This window comes from Schistocerca americana, chromosome 6 (genome assembly GCF_021461395.2).
Source record: "Schistocerca americana isolate TAMUIC-IGC-003095 chromosome 6, iqSchAmer2.1, whole genome shotgun sequence".
Lineage (NCBI taxonomy): Eukaryota > Metazoa > Arthropoda > Insecta > Orthoptera > Acrididae > Schistocerca > Schistocerca americana.
In genome coordinates this window covers 287,355,937-287,378,594 of record NC_060124.1, presented here as the reverse complement: position 1 = coordinate 287,378,594, position 22,658 = coordinate 287,355,937, and the positions used below count along the sequence as shown (strand labels likewise).

The 22,658-nt window shown below is 37.2% G+C and overlaps 1 protein-coding gene across 1 annotated transcript in view; it reads right to left on the bottom strand.

The window, feature by feature from the left end:
• LOC124620096 (very low-density lipoprotein receptor-like) overlaps positions 1-18,462 on the bottom strand; it is a 56,791-nt gene extending 38,329 nt beyond the window's left edge. The window contains exons 1-4 of the mRNA XM_047146764.1: positions 18,408-18,462; positions 13,520-13,672; positions 6,694-6,837; positions 5,763-5,893 (exon numbers count right to left, since the gene is read on the bottom strand). Of these exons, the coding sequence (XP_047002720.1) occupies positions 5,763-5,893; positions 6,694-6,837; positions 13,520-13,672; positions 18,408-18,462 (483 nt within the window). The remainder of the gene's footprint in view (positions 1-5,762; positions 5,894-6,693; positions 6,838-13,519; positions 13,673-18,407) is intronic.
• Between the last annotated feature and the right edge of the window lie 4,196 nt (positions 18,463-22,658).

Here is a 22,658-nt window from a genome sequence, read left to right as displayed (position 1 = left end):
TAGAATTTGACAAAGCCCTGAGAGCTCTAAGTTGAACTACTGATAGCCTTGGGAAAGCCTACTACAACAAAACTCTTCCATCTGGTGTGCAAGATGTATGAGACAGGTGAAATACCCTCAGACTTCACGGAGGATGTAGTAATTCCAACTACAAAGAAAGTTGTTACTGACAAGTGTGAAAATTACTGCTATCAGTTTAATATGTCATTGTTGCAAAATACTAAAACAAATTCTTTACAGAAGAATGGAAAAACTGATAGAATCCAGCCTCGGGGAAGATAAGTTTGGATTCCAGAGAAATGTAGAAACACATGAGGCAATACTGATGCTACAACTTACGTTAGAAGATAGTTTAAGGAAAACCAACTTATGAGGGCTATTCAGAAAGTAGGGAACGTTTCCATCTGATGCAGCTAGGCGCACGCCGATCGCATATATTTTGGTATGTACGTGGTCAGCAGCTCAGTTGGCATCCATCCATAACAGCGGGGACATCTCTATGCCTCTGGTTGTTTCGATATTCGAATTTGAAATGTGCGCCGCAATCGAAAATCCCGCCAGTTGTGAGGTGCAGTCTGTGATATGGTTTTTGTTGGCAAAAAACCTAAAACCCATAGAAATTTATCGTGAACTGTGCGAAGTGTACAGGAACAATGTAATGAGTGAATTTTCTGTCTGGCAATGGTGCATTCGGTTTAAAAATGGCCAAACCAACGTTCATGATGAAGAGAAGAGTGGACGCCCGAGCATGGTCACTGACAATCTTGTCGCTAAAGTTGATGAAACGATTCACGAAAACCATCGCTTCACAATAATGTTGATTTTGCTTTCTTTTCCACAAGTTTCATTGATTTCTTTGTTTGAAATAGTCACTCAAAACTTGGGCTACCACAAATTTTGTGCACGATGAGTGCCCAAAATGCTTACAGAGCTCCATAAAGAACAGCGAGTGGGAGCAAAGTTGACATGTGATTCATTACTGGATTGAATCAAAACCAGTGACGAGACTTGGGTGAAACACGTCAATTGTGAGACAAAATTACAGTGCATGGAGTGGGGGCACACCATGTCCCCCCCAAAAACCAAGAAAATGTTTGCAAACCTTGTCAGCAAGGAAGTTGATGGCAACAGTGTTTTGGGATAGGCAAGGTGTGTTTCATATTGATTTTCATGCTCGTGGAGCAACCATAAATTCTGCCCGATAATGTCAAACTTTGCACAGCCTTAGAAGAGCAGTTCAAAACAAACACCGAGGAAATCTGACGTCCAAAATTTTGTTTTTGCACAATGCCTGACCTCACACTGGAAATGGCACTTAAGAACTCCTTAATTCATTCAAATGGGAAATTTTCCCTCATCTGCCCTACAGCCCTGATCTTGCACCAAACGACTTCCACCTGTTTCCCAAGATGAAAAACTGGCTTGCAACGCAGCGCTTTGATGACGATGCAGAACTCCAGGTGGGCGTGACTCATGGGCTGAAGTCTCAGGCAGCAGAATTTTACGATGAATGTCTTTCAAAGCTTGTCCACCGTTATGCCTCAGTGTGTTTGGTGACTATGTAGAAAAGTACTTTCTTGTACTTAGTTTTTTTTAAATGCCAAAACGGTCCCTATGCCAAAACGTTCCCTATGCCAAAACATTCCCTATGCCAAAATGTTCCCTACTTTCTGAATAGCCCTCGTACATTTACAGCATTTGCAGACTTATGAGAAATCTTTTGACAATGCTGGCTGACTCTTGAAAAATCAGGGGTATAATACAGGGAATGTCAGGGAATACAGAAACCAGACAGCAGTTATAAGACTTGAGGGCGCATAAAAGGGAGGCAGAGGTTGAAAAAGGGAGTGAGGCAGGGTTATAGCCTATCCCTGATGTTATTCGGTATGTACACTGAACAACAGTAAAAGAAAGCAAAGAAAAATTTGGAATAGGAATATAAGTTCAGGGAGAAGAAATGAAAACGGTAGGTTTGCCAGTGACATTGAAATTCTGTCAGAGACAGCAAAGGACTTTGAAGAACAGTTGAATCGATTGGGCAGTGTCTTGAAAGGAGCATACAAAACGAACATCAACAAGGATGATGGAATGTAGTGGAATTAAATTATGTGCTGCTAAGGGAATCATATTAGGAAATGAGACACTTAAAGCAGTTGCAGAGTTTCGCTATGTGGGCAGCAAAATAACTGATGATGGCCAAAGTATAGAGGATATAAAATGTAGACTGGTAATGGCAAGAAAGGCTTTTCTGAAGAAGAGAAACTTGTTACATAAAATCTAGATTTACATGTTAGGAAGTTTATTCTGATGGTATTTGGAGTGTAACCATGTATGGAAGTGAAACATGGACTATAAACGGTTTAGATAAAAATATAATAGAAGCTTTTGAAATGTGATGCTACAGAAGAATGCTGAAGATTAAATGTGTCAATCACATAGCTAATGAGAAAGTACTGAATAGAACTGGTGAGACAAGAAATTTTGTAGCACAACTTGACCAAAAGAAGGGATTCGTTGACAGGACACATTATGAGACATCAAGGGATCACCAATTTGGTACTGGAGGGAAGTGTCGGGGGTAAAAATCATAGAGCGAGACCAAGAGATGAATACAGTAAACAGATTCAGAAAGATGTAGGTTGCAGTAGTTATTTGGAGTTGAAGAGGCTCACACATAGAGCAGCACGGAAAGCTGCAGCAAAAGAATCTTCGGACTGAAGGCTACAACAACAGCAACAGTGTCTAGCAATTTGTCATCAATAGTGTAGTTGTGCAATAGTGGATTTGTTTTCTAAATTATGCACAGTGTTACATTTATTTATGTTGAGGGTCAACTGCCAGAGCCTGCAGTTATCTGAAAGTCATTCCGCAAATCAGTACTGTCTTCTGGTGTTGCTACTTTCTTATAGAGAACCATATCATCTGTAAACAGTCTTAAAGAGCTTCCAACACTTTCTACTAGATTATTTATATACATTGTAAACAGAAATAGTCCCATCGTGCTTCTGTGGGGTACTCCAGACAGTACCTTTACATCTGTTGTTTTGGTTTCATTAACAGCAATGTGTTGAGTACTGTGCATAAGAAAATCTCAGTGAGCCCGTACTTTCTTTCCCTAAATGCCAGTATGGTATGGTGTTAAATATCATCCTGAAGTCAAGAACATTGATGACATCAAACTGAGCACCATTCTCTACAATGCTATGGATCTCAAGGACAAACAGAGCAAGCTGAGTATTGCAAGATGTCTGTTTGTGGAAACCATGTAGATTTTTATACGGGAGATTTATTACTCTCCAAAAACACCACAATACATGAGCACAAAATGTGTTCCATAATTCTACAACAGATTGGCATCAATGATGTAGGGCTATAATTATGTGCATCTGTCCTATGACCCTTCTTGAAAATGGCAATGACATGCACTTTGCTCCAACAATCTACGATCAACTGCTGATAGTAGGGGAGCAAGTTCTCTTGCATGATCTGTGTAGAATCTTATAGGTATCTCATGTGGTTCTAATGCCTTTCCAATATTAAGCAGTTGTAGTTGCTTTTCTAATCTGTGATCAGTTACCTTAGTATTTACCATTTCAACGTTCATACAATGATAGAAAGGAGGGATCGTGTTACAATCTTCCGTGGCGAAACAATTTCAGAAGACTGAATTCAATATTTCAGCCTTCTCTCTGTCATCTTCCATTACAGTGCCATTATGGTCACTGAGTGAATGAACAGAGAATTTTTAACTCCTTACTAATTTTATGTAAGACCAAAACCTCTATATTTTACTAATTGTTCTCTCTATGAAGAGTTACGGCATGGTGGCTGACAGGAGTAGCTGTTTTTATTTATTTATTTATTTATTGATGAAAGTCAATGGAAGGCGCATGGCTTCAGGCAAATATTCATGTGCCTATGGTCACTAACAACCCTAGGTTTCAATACTGTGTGTAAAGAGTATTTTCACAGAACATATCAACAAATTTAAACAATTTCAAATTAAATTACATATGAGGTTTCTGTGACCTCTAACTGTGTCTTACGGCTGCTACTGTTTATGAGTATATAGCTACTTGAAACACACTGCCATCTGCTATGCATGGTTGGCTAGGTTGGCTGTGCTGCAAAAGCTGTCATTACCGATTGAGGCTATTCGACTTCTAACAAGACAGCCACTCCCGTCACCCACATAACTCTTCTTAAGAGTGAACAATTGGTAGAATATTTTCTGTAATAGACGTTTTTGGCCTATGAACATTGTGAACAAGAGAAAGAATTTAATCTGAATTTAAAGCACTTGTAGGCAAAGGCCTTCCAGTTTAGCTAATATGTTTTATTACTTATTAGTATTGTTTAACTAGCAAAGTGTAGCTGTTCATGAAAACTCACACTGAAGGAGCAACAATTAACACTATATATAGAATATTTCATTGCAGTAACAATCCCCAGACTCCTTAATACATTATCTCTACCATCTTTCCTTCTGGAGTGCTGTTCCTCTATGGTTGCAAGGGAACCTCTGTGTGGTATGGAGAAGGAGGAGATAGATACATACAACATCCTTAAAAAAATATTCCCTACATCCTCTGAACACAGAATAGCTGATGATAATACACCAGACCTCATTCTGATTTATTTTAAAAAGTAAATTTTGGTCTTGCTGTGGTAGCTATTCTATGCATGTTAAGGATATATATTCTTATTCTTGAATGAATTCTTATTCAGTTAAATGTAATTCACCTCTATCAGCTTTACAAGTAATTTTGAGCACAATAGTACGTATTCTGAGCAGTATTTCATTCATAGTGGTTAAGTAGTATGTATTTCTCACAATAAGGCTTCAAGTGTTCAAATTATTGTTGTATATATAAGACATGGGTCTACTAGACATGAAGCTATAGTATACTAATTTGGAATCATTTGGTCAAGTTCCATCATCTGACATCCACAACAGATTAACAGTATTGATTAGATGACCTGCTATGAATTTCACTCATGATGGGAGGAAAACGAAATCAATGCACATTCACTAGATTCAAAGGCAAACCCACAGTCACTAGAGTTGAAGAGTTTGTTACTACTGAGTGTCTAATGACAGTAAAACTCCTGCACACATCTCAATTCCATGCTTCATGCACAAAAATATTTATGACAATACAAAAATTGTTAAGAATTCCTCCAAAATACTGAAAACAATATACACATCTGAGGACAAACAATAAATTGCCATGCAACATGCACAAAGTCAAACACGAAACATCATTTGATGTGGTGAAGTAATTAGATGACAAACAACACCTTAAAATCCACAAACATTTATCCTAACCATTTTCAAAGGCTTTTTAACATTATGCAAATATTATCTCCAGTTGTAAATCAGCTTTTAGTAAAACAATATCCATAAATTCTTAAAATCAGTCATGTTTAGACTTTTCATCATCATATATTTTCATATTCTATAAAGCCCATGCAAAGCAAGGAAGATGTAGATGACATAACTTATAACCTGCTGCAGAAAGAAAAATATGCCTAAATGACAGATTCAGCTAAATTACAGCCATATCAAATCTTCACATCCGTTTTGCATTGCATTTGTATGGCCTCATATGAATTTCTAAGGCATCAACACCAGTGACAGTAAGCATGTGCTAAGGCAGTTCCAACTGACTTAATTCTTGCTAATTTTCAATAACATCTGAAACTACTACTACTACTACTACTATTACTGCTATAATTACATCACAGTAAGTGGTACTCACATCAACTGGTGGTCCACATCCCATTTCATCTGAATGGTCACCACAGTTATCTTCTCCATTGCACTTCAAATCAGTACTAATACAGTTTCCATTTCCACATGGAAATAAATGTTCCCCTTCACACACAACAGCTGAAAGGTAAGTCCAGAAATATAACAATCACATTATTACTTGTATTACAAAATAGTTTATTTCAGTGAATATGCATGCACCTTTTTAGGGTTTTCTCTGGATGTTCCTAATTAATATCATTGAATGTTCCTTTAAGTATGTATAACTATTTAATTACATTTATCAGTAAACTGGGTTGCAGAATAAAATATATAGAAATTGTAGTCTGAATATCAGATAATGCATACAAATAAGTATGCCAGAAATGCACACGATTTTGGCTCAATGGCTAGGATAGACTGAAATCACCTGTACTGTAACAAAGAAGAAATGTTGGGGACAAGGAATTACTTAGAAAATATCTGATCACTGACATCAGCATCTTCATCTAAAAAGTTGAACAGAATATAATTCTGAAGCATTTTTATAAAATCTGTCCAACTTTTTAGCCTTTTATCAGGAAAAATGACACTTCATAATGAAAGAATTGTCTCAAAAATATAGAGAAATCGCATTATGAGATTTTTTATTATTTTTGTAACTGGTCACACACTTACCCAGTTTCAGAGTGCAAATTATTTGATTTCAGTGAAGGAAGAAGTGCAAAAACAGCCTGTTGTCATGATGAATAAATATGATGGACATACAGCAAAAGAAGGAAACCATATTCATGTGTTTATTATATTAAAATCAATTTTTAGTGCACTCACCAAAATCATTGCTATGTAAAGCTTTAGCTTTTAGAGAAATCTGTTATTCCACGCATGATATGCCCTTTCTTTTTTTTATATATTCATACGAATACCATAGCAATACTCACGACAATTGTACTCATCACTGCCATCTGCACAGTCCTCTATCTTGTCACATCTTTGGTGTGTCTCAATGCACTGATCCCCACTTTTACATGGGATTGAATTCTCAGGACATGTTATATTTCTTTCACCAAAATGCTCAACTCCTTCTGTAAAAGAATTAGTATGAGATGATAAAAATAAGAAGGTAGTAAATTTGATCAGGACATCAATTTACATTGAAACTTTACTTCCAAAGACATTCATGTATTTTTTAACTGCACCACAATAAAGGAATTATCATAATTGTACAAGACTTATTATAAATACAGTATAAATTAGCATGCCTTTTATGAGCAGTGCCCTCTGAGCAGTTGTGTGATGAATGTAGTGAGCTAGCAAGGAAACAAGTAGTGACCATTCTTACTTAGTCCTAATCAGTTCAAACTGTGACATTTGTCACTTTTCAGCATTAAAAAACTGTATATAACAAGCAGCACTGACCTGCACCAGGGTGTATACCTTCAGTGAGACATTAGCTGTTCTTATGGAACATAGTTTTATGCGTACAAAATGTGCAATGAATGAACAGAGAAAACTACATTACTAAAAATTGGACTATGGATAACACATGGTACTACAGGGTGGCAAATGTCTCTTGTGCATGACAGTGTCACACTGTGTAACTTCTGCTGCAGTGTTGCTGAGGTTATGGCATTGTCTGCATAAGTGGATGCCAAGTTCTGAAAATAGCTGGACACGTCTAATGTTCAGCGATGTATTAATGACTAAGATTATTAGCTCAAATCAAACAATGGAAAAATCCACAATGGAATGTAACAATAATATGAGAAGGAAAGTTGCTACTCACCACATAGTGGAGATTCTGAGTGTCAGATTGGCACAACAAAAAGATCTCACAATGAAAGCTTTTGGCCATTGAGGCCTTCGTCAACAATAGACACTCTCTCTCTCTCTCTCTCTCTCTCTCACACACACAGACACACACACACACACACACACACACACACACACACACACACACACACACACACACACACACACGCAAATGCAACCAGTCGTGTGAGTGAGTTGCGTTTGCATGAGTGTGTGCGTATGTGAGTCTATTCCTAATGAACGGCTTAACGGCCGAAAGCTTTAATTGTGAGAGTCTTTCTGTTGTGCCTATCTGTGACTCAGTATCTCTACTATATGGTGAGTAGCAACTTTCCTTCTCATAATAAGCTTATTAGCTGAAATTCATTACAATAAATAAAAACAGCTCAACAATGGCCTGTTTTCATTGTATGTTCAGTAACGTGTCAACTGAAACATCAAATTACTGTAACCATGCCATGTGACATTTATCAGTAAACTGGGTTGCAGAATAAAATATATAGAAATTGTAGTCTGAATATCAGATAATGCATGTGACATTTTGGCGGAGTATACGTCTACCATTAGGTGGATTTAAGTAAATTAAGAAGGCACAGCTATACTGTATGTATGACTTTTTGGTTAATCTGTGGCTCTGCCTTTCAGTGGTCACGGGCTGCTTTTTCAGTTGTATTTGTATTGTATTATCACAGGCACTTCCTACAAACTAAACTATGTAAAGATGTCAAAAAGTCATGTATACAATACATCTGTTTCTCTTAACTAAGATAAATTTACCTAACTATGGCAATGTAATCCTTCAAGATACACCATGGAAAATATGATGCAAGTGACTGGTAACAGTAATTTGTTGTTTTAAATTCATATTCACAACAGTCACAGTCAAGCCTAACTTAATCTGTTCAAATTGAAAATTATTGAAGATAGATAATACTATGCAGAAAGTGAGAGAGTTGCATGTAATGTCAAGATTTATGACTGGTATACATCAGGATGTCAAATCAAACATCGTTCAGCCATCTAATTTCCGAACTTATTTTATTTGGCTACCAGTTTCAGCAATTTACTATGGCCATTTTCAGGCCCCTGACTGAAGTGTAGGAAGATTCCACCTTGGTTCTGGTCGAAATAGGGGCCAGCATTCAAATACTGGTAACTGTATGGTTCTGCTTGCTATAGCGATCACTTCAACCATCACATCAGGTTTATTGGTGCCATACAAACTGCAAAAATTGTTTTGCACCAGCCCTATGACTTACATAGTAATTTTTTTTTTCTTTTTGATTGGTGACTTCTTTTTCAATATGCTTTTGACCACAGGAAGTCAGCTGTGTAATGGAGGTGACACTGAACCTGCATTTTCAGCCCAGTTCAGTAGAGTGCACTGTGTCTCGAATCATGAACAGGACAATTTGGCTTCTGTTCATTGTTCAATCAAAATGTTTCAGAGGGGCATTTAAAACTTTAAGACTTTGTGCACATTATCACATGTGAGGTTGCTAGCCGAATTGGTTTTTATCACAGCAACATCATTTGAACGTGCAACTGCCACTGTGAGGCACAAAATATTGAAGATTTGCCTTCTACAACACAGTTGATGACTGCCATCTACAAATTATGACTCACAGATATTCTGAGAAAAATGTAACAGAACTGTGAGCTGCCTCTCTGGAGGCAACTAGGAGGGCTGCATCAACCAGATAATACACATCACTGAGGATTTCAAGGTGGGACAAAGGAACACCTGGAATGAAACCTTGATCAATGGCATTGAGTTCTCTTCACCAACAGATGCAGGATTTGTCTGACACATGTAAGTGCCAGGTTTCAATGCTTGTTCGAGGCACACAGTCCCATGGGTTCAGCAAGGATATGTGTCAGTCACCTTTTTTGATAAAATCATGGACTTATGTTGGAAACTTCTCATCACTATTGTGGATAATTTGATGACTGTGCAGTACCAGTATCAGGACATGACTCACAGCCATGTAACATGGTGTAAGAACGTTTGTCATAAAAAGATCCCAACCAACTGGGACCGGAAACACATATCAAACCTTGGCAAAAACAGTTGGTGTCAAATCGGGTTGGAATCACTACTGTCAGTGAATGCAGGTCCACCTCAACCAGTTTAAAAGTTAACGTTGTGAACTGAAATGCTTGCAATAGATAATTAGAGTTGGGTCCTTCATAGGGTTTCCATGTGTCTGGCTTAGCCAGACACATTCAGCTTTTTATGCTCATGTCTGGCCAAATATATATCAGTCAAGACTGTCTCACTTTTGATAGGTTTTTTGTTGATGCAGTAGAGAATGCACAACTAAGGCCCATTCCAAGCTAATGACATTAGTGTGAGAAGTATAAGGAGGAATTACCAGATTCAAGGATATATAGATATTCCAACCAATGCTGTTCTTATGTCTGTGTCCCATGTTTTTCTTCATAGGCTGAACAAATCCAATACAACATTTTACAACAACACTATGCACAGAGCAAGTGACGCAACATAAAATGAGCCAGTTAGCTGATGCCAACCCGCCCAAACTTCTTTATAAATCAAATTAGAATGATCAAATCACTTTGTTTTCCATACTATAAGAACTAACAATAGTTTATTTTGATCAATGAAGAACTTTTAGTTTCTTTTGACACAAGATTATCTTATGAAGATGACTGAATGGTTAATAAGACTGAGCACTTACTTGCTATCATAACTGCCAAACTATAATGCTGCTTGTTGACATTTTTTTCTTTCTTCCAGTTTAAGCATGTTGGGTTGGTCTCACAAAGAACTTACTATACTTGATTTAAAAAGACTGAAAATATCCATCTGACTCGATTCCTATTTAAAATAAGAAGTTTGGCTTTTAGGGCAAAATGTCCGGCTAAATATCACACCATTTCTAAATTTGGACTTGCAACACTAGTCTCTCATGAAAGCCAATTGCCCACAGAACCACATAAAGCTGCACGACTTCAACTGGCCAAACAACACAGACACTGTACAGTAACTGACTAACACATTTTCATCTTTTTTCAAATGATGCAAAAGATCAAGCCCACCGACAGCCCAATGAAAGGTTCAACACGCATAGTTTAGGCAGGAGGTGATTCTATGAATGTTTTGGGGGCATTTCTGCACTACGATTTGGACAAACTCATTCAGATTACCGCAATCTTGAACCATGAGTTTATTTATACATTCTTGATGACCAAGTGTTGACCTTCCTTCTGCATCTTCATGATGAGTAAGCAGTGCACACTGTCATCTTCCAAGCTGGGAGTAGCCATGTTTCCAGGGCAGAATGCATACCTTCCTAGTTTAACACTCTGGCATCCTGTCAAACCTCAACTGGCCGACTAAATCATCCAGTCTCAATCTCACAGAAAATTTCTATGTCTGTTTGAAACAGCAAGTGAAATGTAGCACTTACCATCACAAGAATTGGTAGCTCTATTGGATCTAACCATCAATAAGCGGCTTCACCTGGGTATGGCATACCCAAAGAAATGTACAGATTCTCTTCCTCGCCAAACTGAGGCCATTATCAAGGTCAGAGGCAGTGTTACATGATATTAGGGTGATGTTTCCTAGGGGGTGGGGGTGGAGGGATGTTTGATTAACTTTTTGTTTGCTTACAAGAAATGACAACATCTTACCCTGTTAAGTTGTCAGGAGTAAATAAAGATTATTATTATTAAAACCAATGTATGTTACCAAAACTGGGTTGGACAGACTGTTATTGAGAAGAAATTTGAGAAGTGAGTGTGCACATACTGTGGGGCTATGGAAAGAGTGTTGAATGTGTCATATGGACATAAAAAAGAAGGACAGTACAGTGCACTGGAGCTTTACAATGATAGCTCACTGTGTACCACCAAGAAGTCAGGAGTAACTATAAAGATGCTTTCATCCTTTAACAGGATGTACACATGGAAAAGAAAAAAAATTCCCAGATTTTCTGGTTAAAAATATACTTCTTCCCAGGTGAAAGTACATTTTATGTGTTAAGTGACAATATACTTTCCCTCAGAGCTTTAAAACTTACCAATCCTTTGAATGGTAAAGGTTTCATACATATTGGCACTTTAGGAAATGAAAACCTGCAAAAATCAATGCAGTTTGAAAAGATCTTTGATGCTCAGCAGCATGTACACCGCACATTTTTTTATTATGAAAGTATAAATATGAATTCCATCAAAAGTTTACAAAGCACTGAAATTGAGATTTCACTGTGCGATGCCCTTTTCTGAGTCAATCATTGCTCATGTCACATAATCTTGCCAGCCAATGACAACAGATATTCAGAGCATAGGACACAAGATGTGCCCAGCCAATAGCAACATCACTGTTAAGTAGCACGAACACACAAATAGGAAAAGTTAATGGTTTAAATCAATATACATACAGTATAGCTACAAAAAAAGCTAAGCTTTCACATATAAGTTTTTTATATACATACTACTCTTTAAGATCTATCAAACACAAACATACCACAAAAATCTTAAGCAATGGTATAAAGGGCTGGTCTTCTGGGCCCAAAATTTCTCTAAGTGGCTTGTGCTCAAAGTGTTAAGATTTGAATGTGAGTGAAACGCACTTAAGAAATTCATCACACATTCTCACACAACATTATTCAAGTTGTGTAAAAGGAAATTTACTTTGAAAGTAACATTTCTCAACCCACCATTCACAATATATTCCCACTACCCATTACAAATGTAAACAGTTGTGATGTCACACTCATTGATAGTAATTTATTATTAGAAGTATTGCATAGTCTTCATCCTAAAGCCTTTCACACATTTTGCTATCAGCAGACACTTGTGCGTATACGCTGTTTTGTTATTGTAATTGACACATTTTCTTTGCAACTTAAGTTTTATTTTGGTGTTACGCTCTCATTTATGTTTTATTGCTGCAGTAGCGAGGTAAAGTGAAAATCTTTATTAGAGTATCAGTTCTTATTAGTCAAAATTACAAAAATTTAACTGAAAACTCAAACAATGAATAATTCCTGGAATCCTAAAATATTACTGGGTTCTTCCCAAATTTTTCCCAGATGAAGAAATTCCCACATTTTTCCCAGATTTCCCAGTTGTGCCAGGCTGTTTAATTCCTGACTAAATATAATATTGTATAGAAAATATAGAAACAACCATTTTAATGTGAGAGCAGTCAGAAATTAGGAAGTTCAAGTGAGCATAAAAAAGAGAATTTGACATTTGAGACTCTTGTCAACACAACATTAGTCTAATATATCTAAAAACAAAGATGATGTGACTTACCAAACAAAAGCGCTGGCAGGTCGATAGACACACAAACACAAACATACACACAAAATTCTAGCTCTCGCAACCAATGGCTGCTTCGTCAGGAAAGAGGGAAGGAGAGGGAAAGACGAAAGGATGTGGGTTTTAAGGGAGAGGGTAAGGAGTCATTCCAATCCCGGGAGCGGAAAGACTTACCTTAGGGGGAAAAAAGGACGGGTATACACTCGCACACACACACATGTCCATCCACACATATACAGACACAAGCAGACATATTCAAAGGCTGCTTGTGTCTGTATATGTGTGGATGGATATGTGTGTGTGTGCGAGTGTATACACGTCCTTTTTTCCCCCTAAGGTAAGTCTTTCCGTTCCCGGGATTGGAATGACTCCTTACCCTCTCCCTTAAAACCCACATCCTTTCGTCTTTCCCTCTCCTTCCCTCTTTCCTGACGAAGCAGCTGTTGGTTGCGAGAGCTAGAATTTTGTGTGTATGTTTGTGTTTGTTTGTGTGTCTATCAACCTGCCAGCGCTTTTGTTTGGTAAGTCACATCATCTTTGTTTTTAGATATATTTTTCCCACATGGAATGTTTCCCTCTATTATATTCACAACATTAGACTAATTGAGCCTTATTGGTTTTGTCACTCTAAATTTAAATCATGCTATTCCTATAACTTACCACAGGCATATTCATCTGTTGTGTCATCACAGTCTGCATTTCCATCACAGCGTAAACTGGCGCTGTAACACTGTGAACCATCAAGGCACATCAGTGAACCTGGTGGGCAGGTTCCAGCAGAAGGAGTGTGTACTGCCATTGTTGACACATGAGCTGTAAATCAAATGAAGCACTGAGGAACTATTGTTTGTTAAATAAGAGTCATGACCCTCAGATCAATATCATTATTCGTGAATTAGAACTTTCGTCGTTCTACACACTCCTTTCCTCTAATCTGTACCACTTCTTAAACAATAGAATGTCTCTATTAGTTGTTACAGTCTAAGTAAAGTAAACTTGAGATTGGCATATTGCAGTGGAAGATCCTGCACTGCTGGTGCACAGCCAGCCTCACTTGACAAGACTCTGCATATACAGTACCTGCAAAATATGCAGAAAGAACAACGACTGGCTGGCAGCTAGTCCATATCACATGACTCACTGGAATGTCAATCACAAAATTTATTTTAATGGAAGCATATCCACAACTGTTGAAATTGGCATTACTTTATTACTTTATTACTATATCTTCGTCGTTTACCAGCCATGGCTGGACAGACTGCATCACAAACACAATGTTTATCAACTAACATTTATACAACAGCATATACAAAATTTATATTACAAATAAAAGAAAATATTTATGCAGTGCACAAAAACCCATAGAACATAGAGAAAATGAAATATAACTAAGCAGGAATGTAAAACTTCATAGCAGCAAATGAAAATACCATAAAGCAAAATGTTTACAAGACCATGTAGATTACACACATAAAGTTTCATTTTGGCAAAATATGTACTTTAAGTAAAACACAAAATTAAATGTGCATTTAACTGAGAACATAAAAAGAAGATTAAATTTAGGCAAAATTATATATAAAACATAACAATATTTATTATTTTGTCCATTCACTAGAACCACTGTTGAAAAACTCTTCCAAGGAATATAGTGGATGTTGTTTCAAGCCCTGAGCAATTTTTTTCCGAAATAATTCAGGTGGCAGGCTTTTCACTTCTGGAGGTAGTTGATTGTGCATTTCTAGGGTGACTGTTGGAAAGCTGTCTTGTGTACATGATAGGCGACACCTTGGCACTTCAATGTTCCTCTTACAGCGAGTGTCATGATTATGTATTTCTTGTCTTATGCTAAAATTCCTTTGATTTTCTTTTATATAAATGAGGCAGAAAAACACATACTGGCTAAAAACAGTCATTATGCCTAGCCTGGTGAAAATAGGCTTACAGTGGTCCAGTCTTTTGCTAGAGGATATGATCCTGATGGCTTTTTTTTTGTAATAGCAACACATCTTTGCTCCCTGAGGAGTGTCCCCACAACAACAGTCCATAGCTAATGTGGCTGTGGATGACTGCATGGTAGACTATTGTGAGAAACTGGTCAGTTATTACCCTCTGCAGCTTCCTCAGGAGGTATATCACACGAGAAAGTTTGGTGCATACATATGCAGTGTGATCATTCATGGAGAGTTTGCTGTCAATCTTGAAGCCCAGTAGTCTGACAGTCTCCATGTTTTCTTGGTCTTCAATGTTGATTAGACTGCATATCAAATGTTGGGTTTTTTCTTCATTGATCTTCATTTTGTTTATTATGAACCATTCTTTTATTTCTTCAAACATCAAATTTGATGCACCAAGAGCTTCAGCAGCTGTATGTCCTTTGGCAATAAGGGTAGTGTCATCTGCAAACTGCAAAATTTGACTATTACAGCTCATATCATTGACATATATGAGGAATAGGAGAGGTCCTAAGACTCATCCTTGGGGCACTCCATGTTCCAGTTTTTGTTCAAGAGAAGCTGCTCCGTGCACTGATACTACCTGCTTTCGGTTTTCCAAATAAGACTGTAGTGTTGATAGAACAACACCTCCAACACCATAGCATCTTAACTTGGCTATTAGTGATGTGTGTGAGATGCAGTCAAAGGCTTTGCTGAGGTCATAGAGTGTCATTGCCACACTCTCTCTCTCTTCAAAACTCTGTCGAATCATTTTTAATAAGTCCAGCGTGGCTGTCACTGTTGATCTCCCTTTGCAGAAATCGTGCTGTGTGTTTTGGAATAAGTTGTTTTCCTCAAAGTAATTCAGTACCTGGCAGTGCATCACAGACTCAGTAACTTTGGCTAGTACTGGTACCACTGAGATTGGTCTGAAGCTGGACACCTTGCATGGATCCCCCTTCTTATATATTGGTACTGTGCGCGCCAGTTTAAGGAAGTCTGGGAAGACACCAGAAGACAGACATTTGTTTATTGCTATGGCTAGTGGCTGAGCTAATTCTGCAATAATTTTCTTTAGCAGTGTGCAGGACATGCCATAGATGTCTACACTTCCTGAGTGTTTGTAGGAGTTCACAATTTTTATCATGTCTTCGAGGTGTACTTCCTTCCTGTTTTGAATACCGCAACTGTCTGCATTTCTTATGTTTGCAGTCGGATCTAGGTCAGAGTGTGGAATTTCACTCACTGTCTTTTCCACTATTCTGACAAACTATTCATTGAAGTCATCAGGGCTACATGACTTTAAGCAGGAGGTAGTTTTCTTTCTGTTCTCATTTACAAGATTCCAGGCAGCTTTACAAGGATTTTGGGCCTCTTTAATGTACGTATCATTATACTTCTTTTTTGCTTCCTCTACTGCCTTCCTATATATACATAGATTTGTTTGTAAGCAAGTTTGGTAAGCATACCTCAAAACAGTAGTATAAGGCTCTCAGTGGCAGTGATGCCTTGGTAAGTAGCCAGTATATTTGAAGCTCAGTTTTGTCATTTATTTTTGGAACAATCATGAATGTATATATAAAGCCAACTCCAATCAAATGATTTCATTTTAAATAATTCATAATGAGATTCTAGATCCTATGCATCCATATAAAGTGACTATGATTCTTGCAGAATCTACATGCATTATTTGACATGAAGGTAAAGGTTGATTCTCATGTAATATCTTTTGATTTGGGATTCATGCAACAGCACACTGAGAATGTAGGTACACTGATATCACAGAACTGCTAGTAACATAATTACTTTCTGCACAGTTTACGGCAATATATGCACCAGTGTAGATTGGGCTGCACCAAATTTTCTTGCTGTAGTCATACTAGAATAGCCTTTCCCAAGCAGAGCTACAAATACAGCAAGAGAAATTACAGAATTTGGTTCGTACTCAGTTAGCTCAACAGTTGTCCTTTTCATCCATTATTCTTGAATGGAACCTGTGGCATCATACTTGCGCTGGCATGAGCATTGCTGTTAATTTCAGTGGTATTCATCACCTAATCTGTGGGATCTCTTCATCATCACAGTTTTATGTACCACCTACCCAAAAAATTAGATTTTGTGAAACATTTCTCTCTTCTCTTTCTTTTCTTTCAGATTTAACTGATTAGAAAATCCACCAGTATCATGATTTGGAAGAAAGAAAACAAATAAAAAACTAAATAATATGACTTCCTAGCAGTGGCAGCATTGATTTAATTGGTTTATTGTAGTCAGATGAGACTGATTGATTCACATACTGTGACAGTACTTAATATTATGCTTTGAATGCAACATTCTAACCTGATATACCAGTTTTTAATTTTGTTAAAAATAAATAAAAGAACTACATGAAAGATTCCAGAATGAAACTTCTTAAATTATACACACAATTTATAAATAAATATAAATATGAAATCTATACACCAGATGACAGTCGAATTTCTGCCTCCCACAGGCATGTAAGCATGCCTCATACATTGATTTCAAGCCCCAATTATATACCAACTTCCCAAACTATACAGAGGCTTCCCCATATTTCCAGCTTGAGAAACACCCATGAGATGAACCTGTACACACCTATAAATTCTCAGGAAGGTATGTGAGAGATATTTTAGAGTAGCAAACTATCTACTTGAATAAAATAAAACAAAACAGTTAAAAACCTTATAAATAAAAAAGTTTGCTATTTTAAGACAGATGCAAATTTACTTGATACATTCTAGCTTGATGAACAGATCTTAAGGTATCTGTAATTGAATTTTGGAGGTGAGGCATTCAAATAACTGTCCAGATTTAGATTTTCTGTGTTTCTCCTAGTCCTTGGTAGTTGAAGTGAAAATGATGTCGCTGATTTCCTTCCACATCCTTGTTCTTTCCAAGCTTGTGATCTATCTCTAATAGCTTCACTGCCCAATGGAATGCAAAATTTGATTTTCCTTGCTTCTGACTCATAATATGAGCAACTTTTTCTCATTTCAGTCTTATCTAAACATTTTCCTAAACTTTCTTTTCTCACTCTACAAGAAAGTTTCTTGGTTTTTTCACTACCAGTAACTCAAATGTTTTATTTTAAAAGTTAAGAATGGTGACATATGTCATCCAGTTTTACTTAATTGCTCTACAGTGGTTTCCTTTCACAAAAGAGGCACTGAGCAGTAGATGATAACATACAAGAGCTGGAAAACTAGTCTACAGACGCAGTTCTCCTTGAGAGCTAACAAATACTGATATAACACAAACACACACAGCACAGCAATCACATATACCAACAGTTGGCATTTGTATCAGACACATCTGTGTGCTTGTTACCTGTGAATAAAGACTCTGTTTAGAAGCACTTTTCTGTGTGTATCCTCTGCACTTTTTCTCTTCTATTTGTTAAGTAGCAATCTAGCTTCATTATATGTATCCAGGAATTTACTGCCAATACTTATTTGTGTATGTGGTTCTTAAACAATTTTTTATTAACGCCTTTAAACAAACAATATTACAAATTGCAGAACTTGGGAATTATTTCTTGGATGAAACAATATTGAAACTGCACTAATATACAACAAAAACTACAGGCTACTCACCAATTAGTAGTAAGATGGAAGACAAGTATCGTGCTGAGTACACCATATCTGCCATTGTTGTTAACCTGAAAGAAATAAGAGGTTATATACTTATGGTAAAAGGAAAAGGTTATACTTCAACATTATGCTGCTATTAGTTCATACCATGAATACTATCTATCAATGCTTCGTTAAGAATATTCATAACACAGAAATAAACTTAAATAATTCAGAGGATATATTTTTACCAACAAATATGGGAATATGATATTAAGCAAAAGCTTTATGCTGTAATAAGACCAATAAACAAATTGCTAATTCGGCTATAACAGTGTTATAAATTCAGTGTTTTTTGCCTTCAGTAAATACTGAAACAGTAACATGGGAGTAAATATATTCCAGCTTTTAGGACTACTATATTTTTTTCAGAATTACTTAGTTGACTCTTGAATGGTAAACTGTATTTGACAAGGCAAATGAGAGTATACAGTCAGATTCTTAGACGTTTTCCATTCTGGTGTCTTTTGCAGCTTTGCTATGGTTTTTGATCAAAAAATGACTGGAATGTTTGTCAGGGCTTGTAAAGGGCTATATTATCCTCAAAGAATTATTTAAAGCTCGTTACCAAATAATTTTACAAATTCAAAAACCTACATGTTGCTATAGCAACCAATATCTTATCTTCTGGTAGAGCTTATTATCCCTACCAAAGGGCTGTTACCAAATTATTTTTGAAGTGTGGCACAGATTCTCTATACAAATTGTTTTATTATGCTGCACAGACACAAACAAAAGACTTGATCTTTCTACTCGTACTGTTAAGAACAACTGTCATCAAACCAAAGATTGATTCGAAACACAGTGCTTAAGTAGGCATGAGCCTGATGCAGGTGGTATGCTGATGCCTTTCTCTGACCCCTGAACTGACTGACCCAGCCACTTATTGGGTGATATAGTGATGAACTTTGATTCCTGATTCATGGTACAACTCACCATTTTTTACTGATAACAGTTACTACAGATGAATTGGATATGAATATGCTCTGCTCTCCTACTATCTAAATTTTGCGCAAACAATTATTTTTATTTCCGAGTTCGCAATTCATCATCATGTGAATCCTTTAATAAAGTGAATGACTTGCCTTCATTTCTTTGGAGATTCTGACAAATGCCAAATGTCACGAAAAAATATGGCAATGCCTTTTAAATGGCTCATATCCGCAAGTACGCACGGAAAAAAAGAGATCGCTGCCTCTGCAAACGCAAAGTAAACAAACATATTTTCCACAGGCGGTAGCACCACTTAGATCTTCCAGGCTGGTTCAGCGAAACGGATCACCTTCACGATTTCGATTTTGCTCCTGAGTTAGTGTTAACTCTACTGCTACTCAAAAACCTGTGGGTTAACACTACACTAAAGGCCTATTTTTTCAGCGATCCAGTTGACGAGAAAGAAAGAACTTCACCAGAGTGAAACACCTACAAAGTAAACGGTGCAAAATTTCATTCTAACAATCAAAAAGTGTATTTGGATGCTACTGAGTAAAGCAAGGTTTTGGTAAAAACAATGAGATAAATCAGAAGTCGTCGATATCTGAAATGGCGGGAATTTTCTTGCGGTATGTTTGCAATCAACAATTGTACAACCCAAGCGTTCAGAACGAAAATGCAGAGAAGTCAATCAAACAAATAAGCATCGTTTAGTATGCGGACAACAAACTGACATTCGGAGTGCAAATGAAATATGTGTGGACTTCAGTTCAATAGGAAAACCCAGTAAATCAAATTTCTAGTGAATTTGCTAGACATTATTGAAAAGTAAATACCCGGAAAGCTCTGTTACTAATGACAGTATGATAAATTAACTACGCGAAATACGCTGACTCAATAAAATACAAAGCTCTGGTACTCACCTGCGGAGGGGTCAGACGGTAAGTTCTGCAGAACGTGTGGGCGGTTGCCCGCTGCTATATAGCATCCCCTTGCTGATGAAGCATCACGCCACTCTCCTGCTCCGGCGCTCCCTTCTTTCCCCTACCACCAGTCTGCCGAGAGAGGAAGAACGCATTTCACCCCGTTTCTGGCCATGCAAATAAAAAAATTATCATTGTTATTTTAACACGTTTTTGATTAAATGGTCAAGTAACTTATAATTATTAGTGTAAATTGTTATTACCGTCGCATTCTGGTTATTCAACTTTGTTTTTATAAGCCTGATGAACTTATGCAAAGGTAATAATTTTTAATCTAGAGGCGGTGTATATGTTACCGGCCAAACCCGATTTTAGGATGAACTAGTTTCACCTAGGTCAAACTCGTTCATCCTGTTACCGATAGGATAAAACAGGTTAGCCTAGGTCGAATCGGTTTATCCTTGTTAGAATTTACGTGCTTTAGGATAAACCGGCAGTTCCTAGCTTGAACTAATTTTGCCTAGTCGGAACGCATGTCGCTGTATGTACGAATGAGGAACCCCCAATCATCTCTAGCTCGCGCCTCAGCCGCTCTTCGCTCGCACAGTTCTTTGTTTTGAACGGAATTTTGCATCGACGAGTGCGTGTGCTAGGTTGCTGGTTGCGTTTAAAAGATTTTATTATAATCCTAGAATAATTATTGTGAGGCGTTTCATCATGGATGAGCCTTCGTGTAGTAGACAAGCCAATCTAAAACTGTGGAGAGAAAAGTTTCTGGAGGAAATTTTGCAGAGTGAAAACAAAAAGTGTTCTCATTATACTGTGTTATCAGTAGACGAATATAAACATTATTACAAGCTCGCGCCGCGCACTAACAGTGAGTCTGTCCAGTTCTTAAGAGACAGATTACTCATTGGCTGTTTTGAAATGAAAATAATTATACCTTTGAGGTTTATGTACAACGAGTTTGGAGTATTTTCAAAGCACTGGAGGTAGTATATCAGTGGTGTGTACTTTTGAATGAAGACTACGTTCTTCGTGATTCTAATTTATTAAAATACATAGCACAATTTATAAAATTACAAAAGGTTTTTTTAAATTTATATAATCTGTTTCAGTCTGGTACGCTGTACATCATAACAACCTTGCAACGTAATACTACCGACGGAGATCATTTCCTTTGCTTTACTAACAAACTCCCATTAAAATAGTTTGTTGATAGTACTCTCTCACCAACAGAGCAGTACTACCATTACCAAACGACGTAGGCAGCTAAGCGAAGCTGACTATCACAACATTCCCCAACATTGACACCTTTTCATTTGGATTAAGGCATGTTATAATATACAGTAGTTCATGTATCACTGTCCTGTTTTACGTTACTTTCAATAATTTTAAGCGTATCATTGCAGTATGTTTATCTACAATGTTTGAACGAATTACTCTGAAAATTTCTTGCGTGCTTCAATGTTTTAACACTTTCAAATACACCAGTCTGCTACGAAATCACTAAAGATGTTAGGTTTCGTTGCCAAATCACTAAAAATGTTAGGTTTCATTAAGTGTTTAGCATGTCCGATCAGTCAACACTCTGTTGAACAAATATATTCCGACGTAAACATTAAAAGTGTTCGAGAGAATACGTCGCCGAATATCCTGCAAATATACTTCCGAATGTCTCGTCCTAAACAAAACGTATGCGGTGTAGGTTCAAGAAACTACTTCACATTCGTGAAATACTGCGATGCATTCAGGCTTAGGAAGTGTTTCGTCGCATTGCCCATGAGTTACATGTCTTCGAAAAGAGAAATGTTGACATTTCCGCAATATGGGCCGACGCGAACTATCGGTATTCATGTTTACTGAAGATGGAACACTTTTCTGAAACGTAGTAATTAATGTGAGATCTGCTTGACTGCAAGTGATTTCATTTCAAGACACAATGAACAAGACACAGTGACCATGACGCGGTTGTGGCAACAATGATTAGAAAGTACAAAGGACAACTAAACAAGCGGAAAGATATATATGTTCAGTAAACCAGACAAAAAATCAGTAATGTCACATCTCAGTGAGGAACTTTAAACTATCAGCACAGGTCATGAGCAAGTAGAAGAGCTCTGGCTCGAGTTTAAAAGAATAGTTGACCACGAAGTGGATAGATATGTACCCAGTACAACAGTTTGTAATGGGAGAGAACCTCCAAGGTATACAGTCACTGTAAAGAAACTGCTACAGAAACAGAGATTGCTGCATAATAGGTGTAAAACAAAGCCTAGGGCTATGGATAGAGAGATGTTGAATGAAACGCGAGTGGCTCTCAAGAGAGCAATGCGTGATGCCTTCAACGACTACGTTA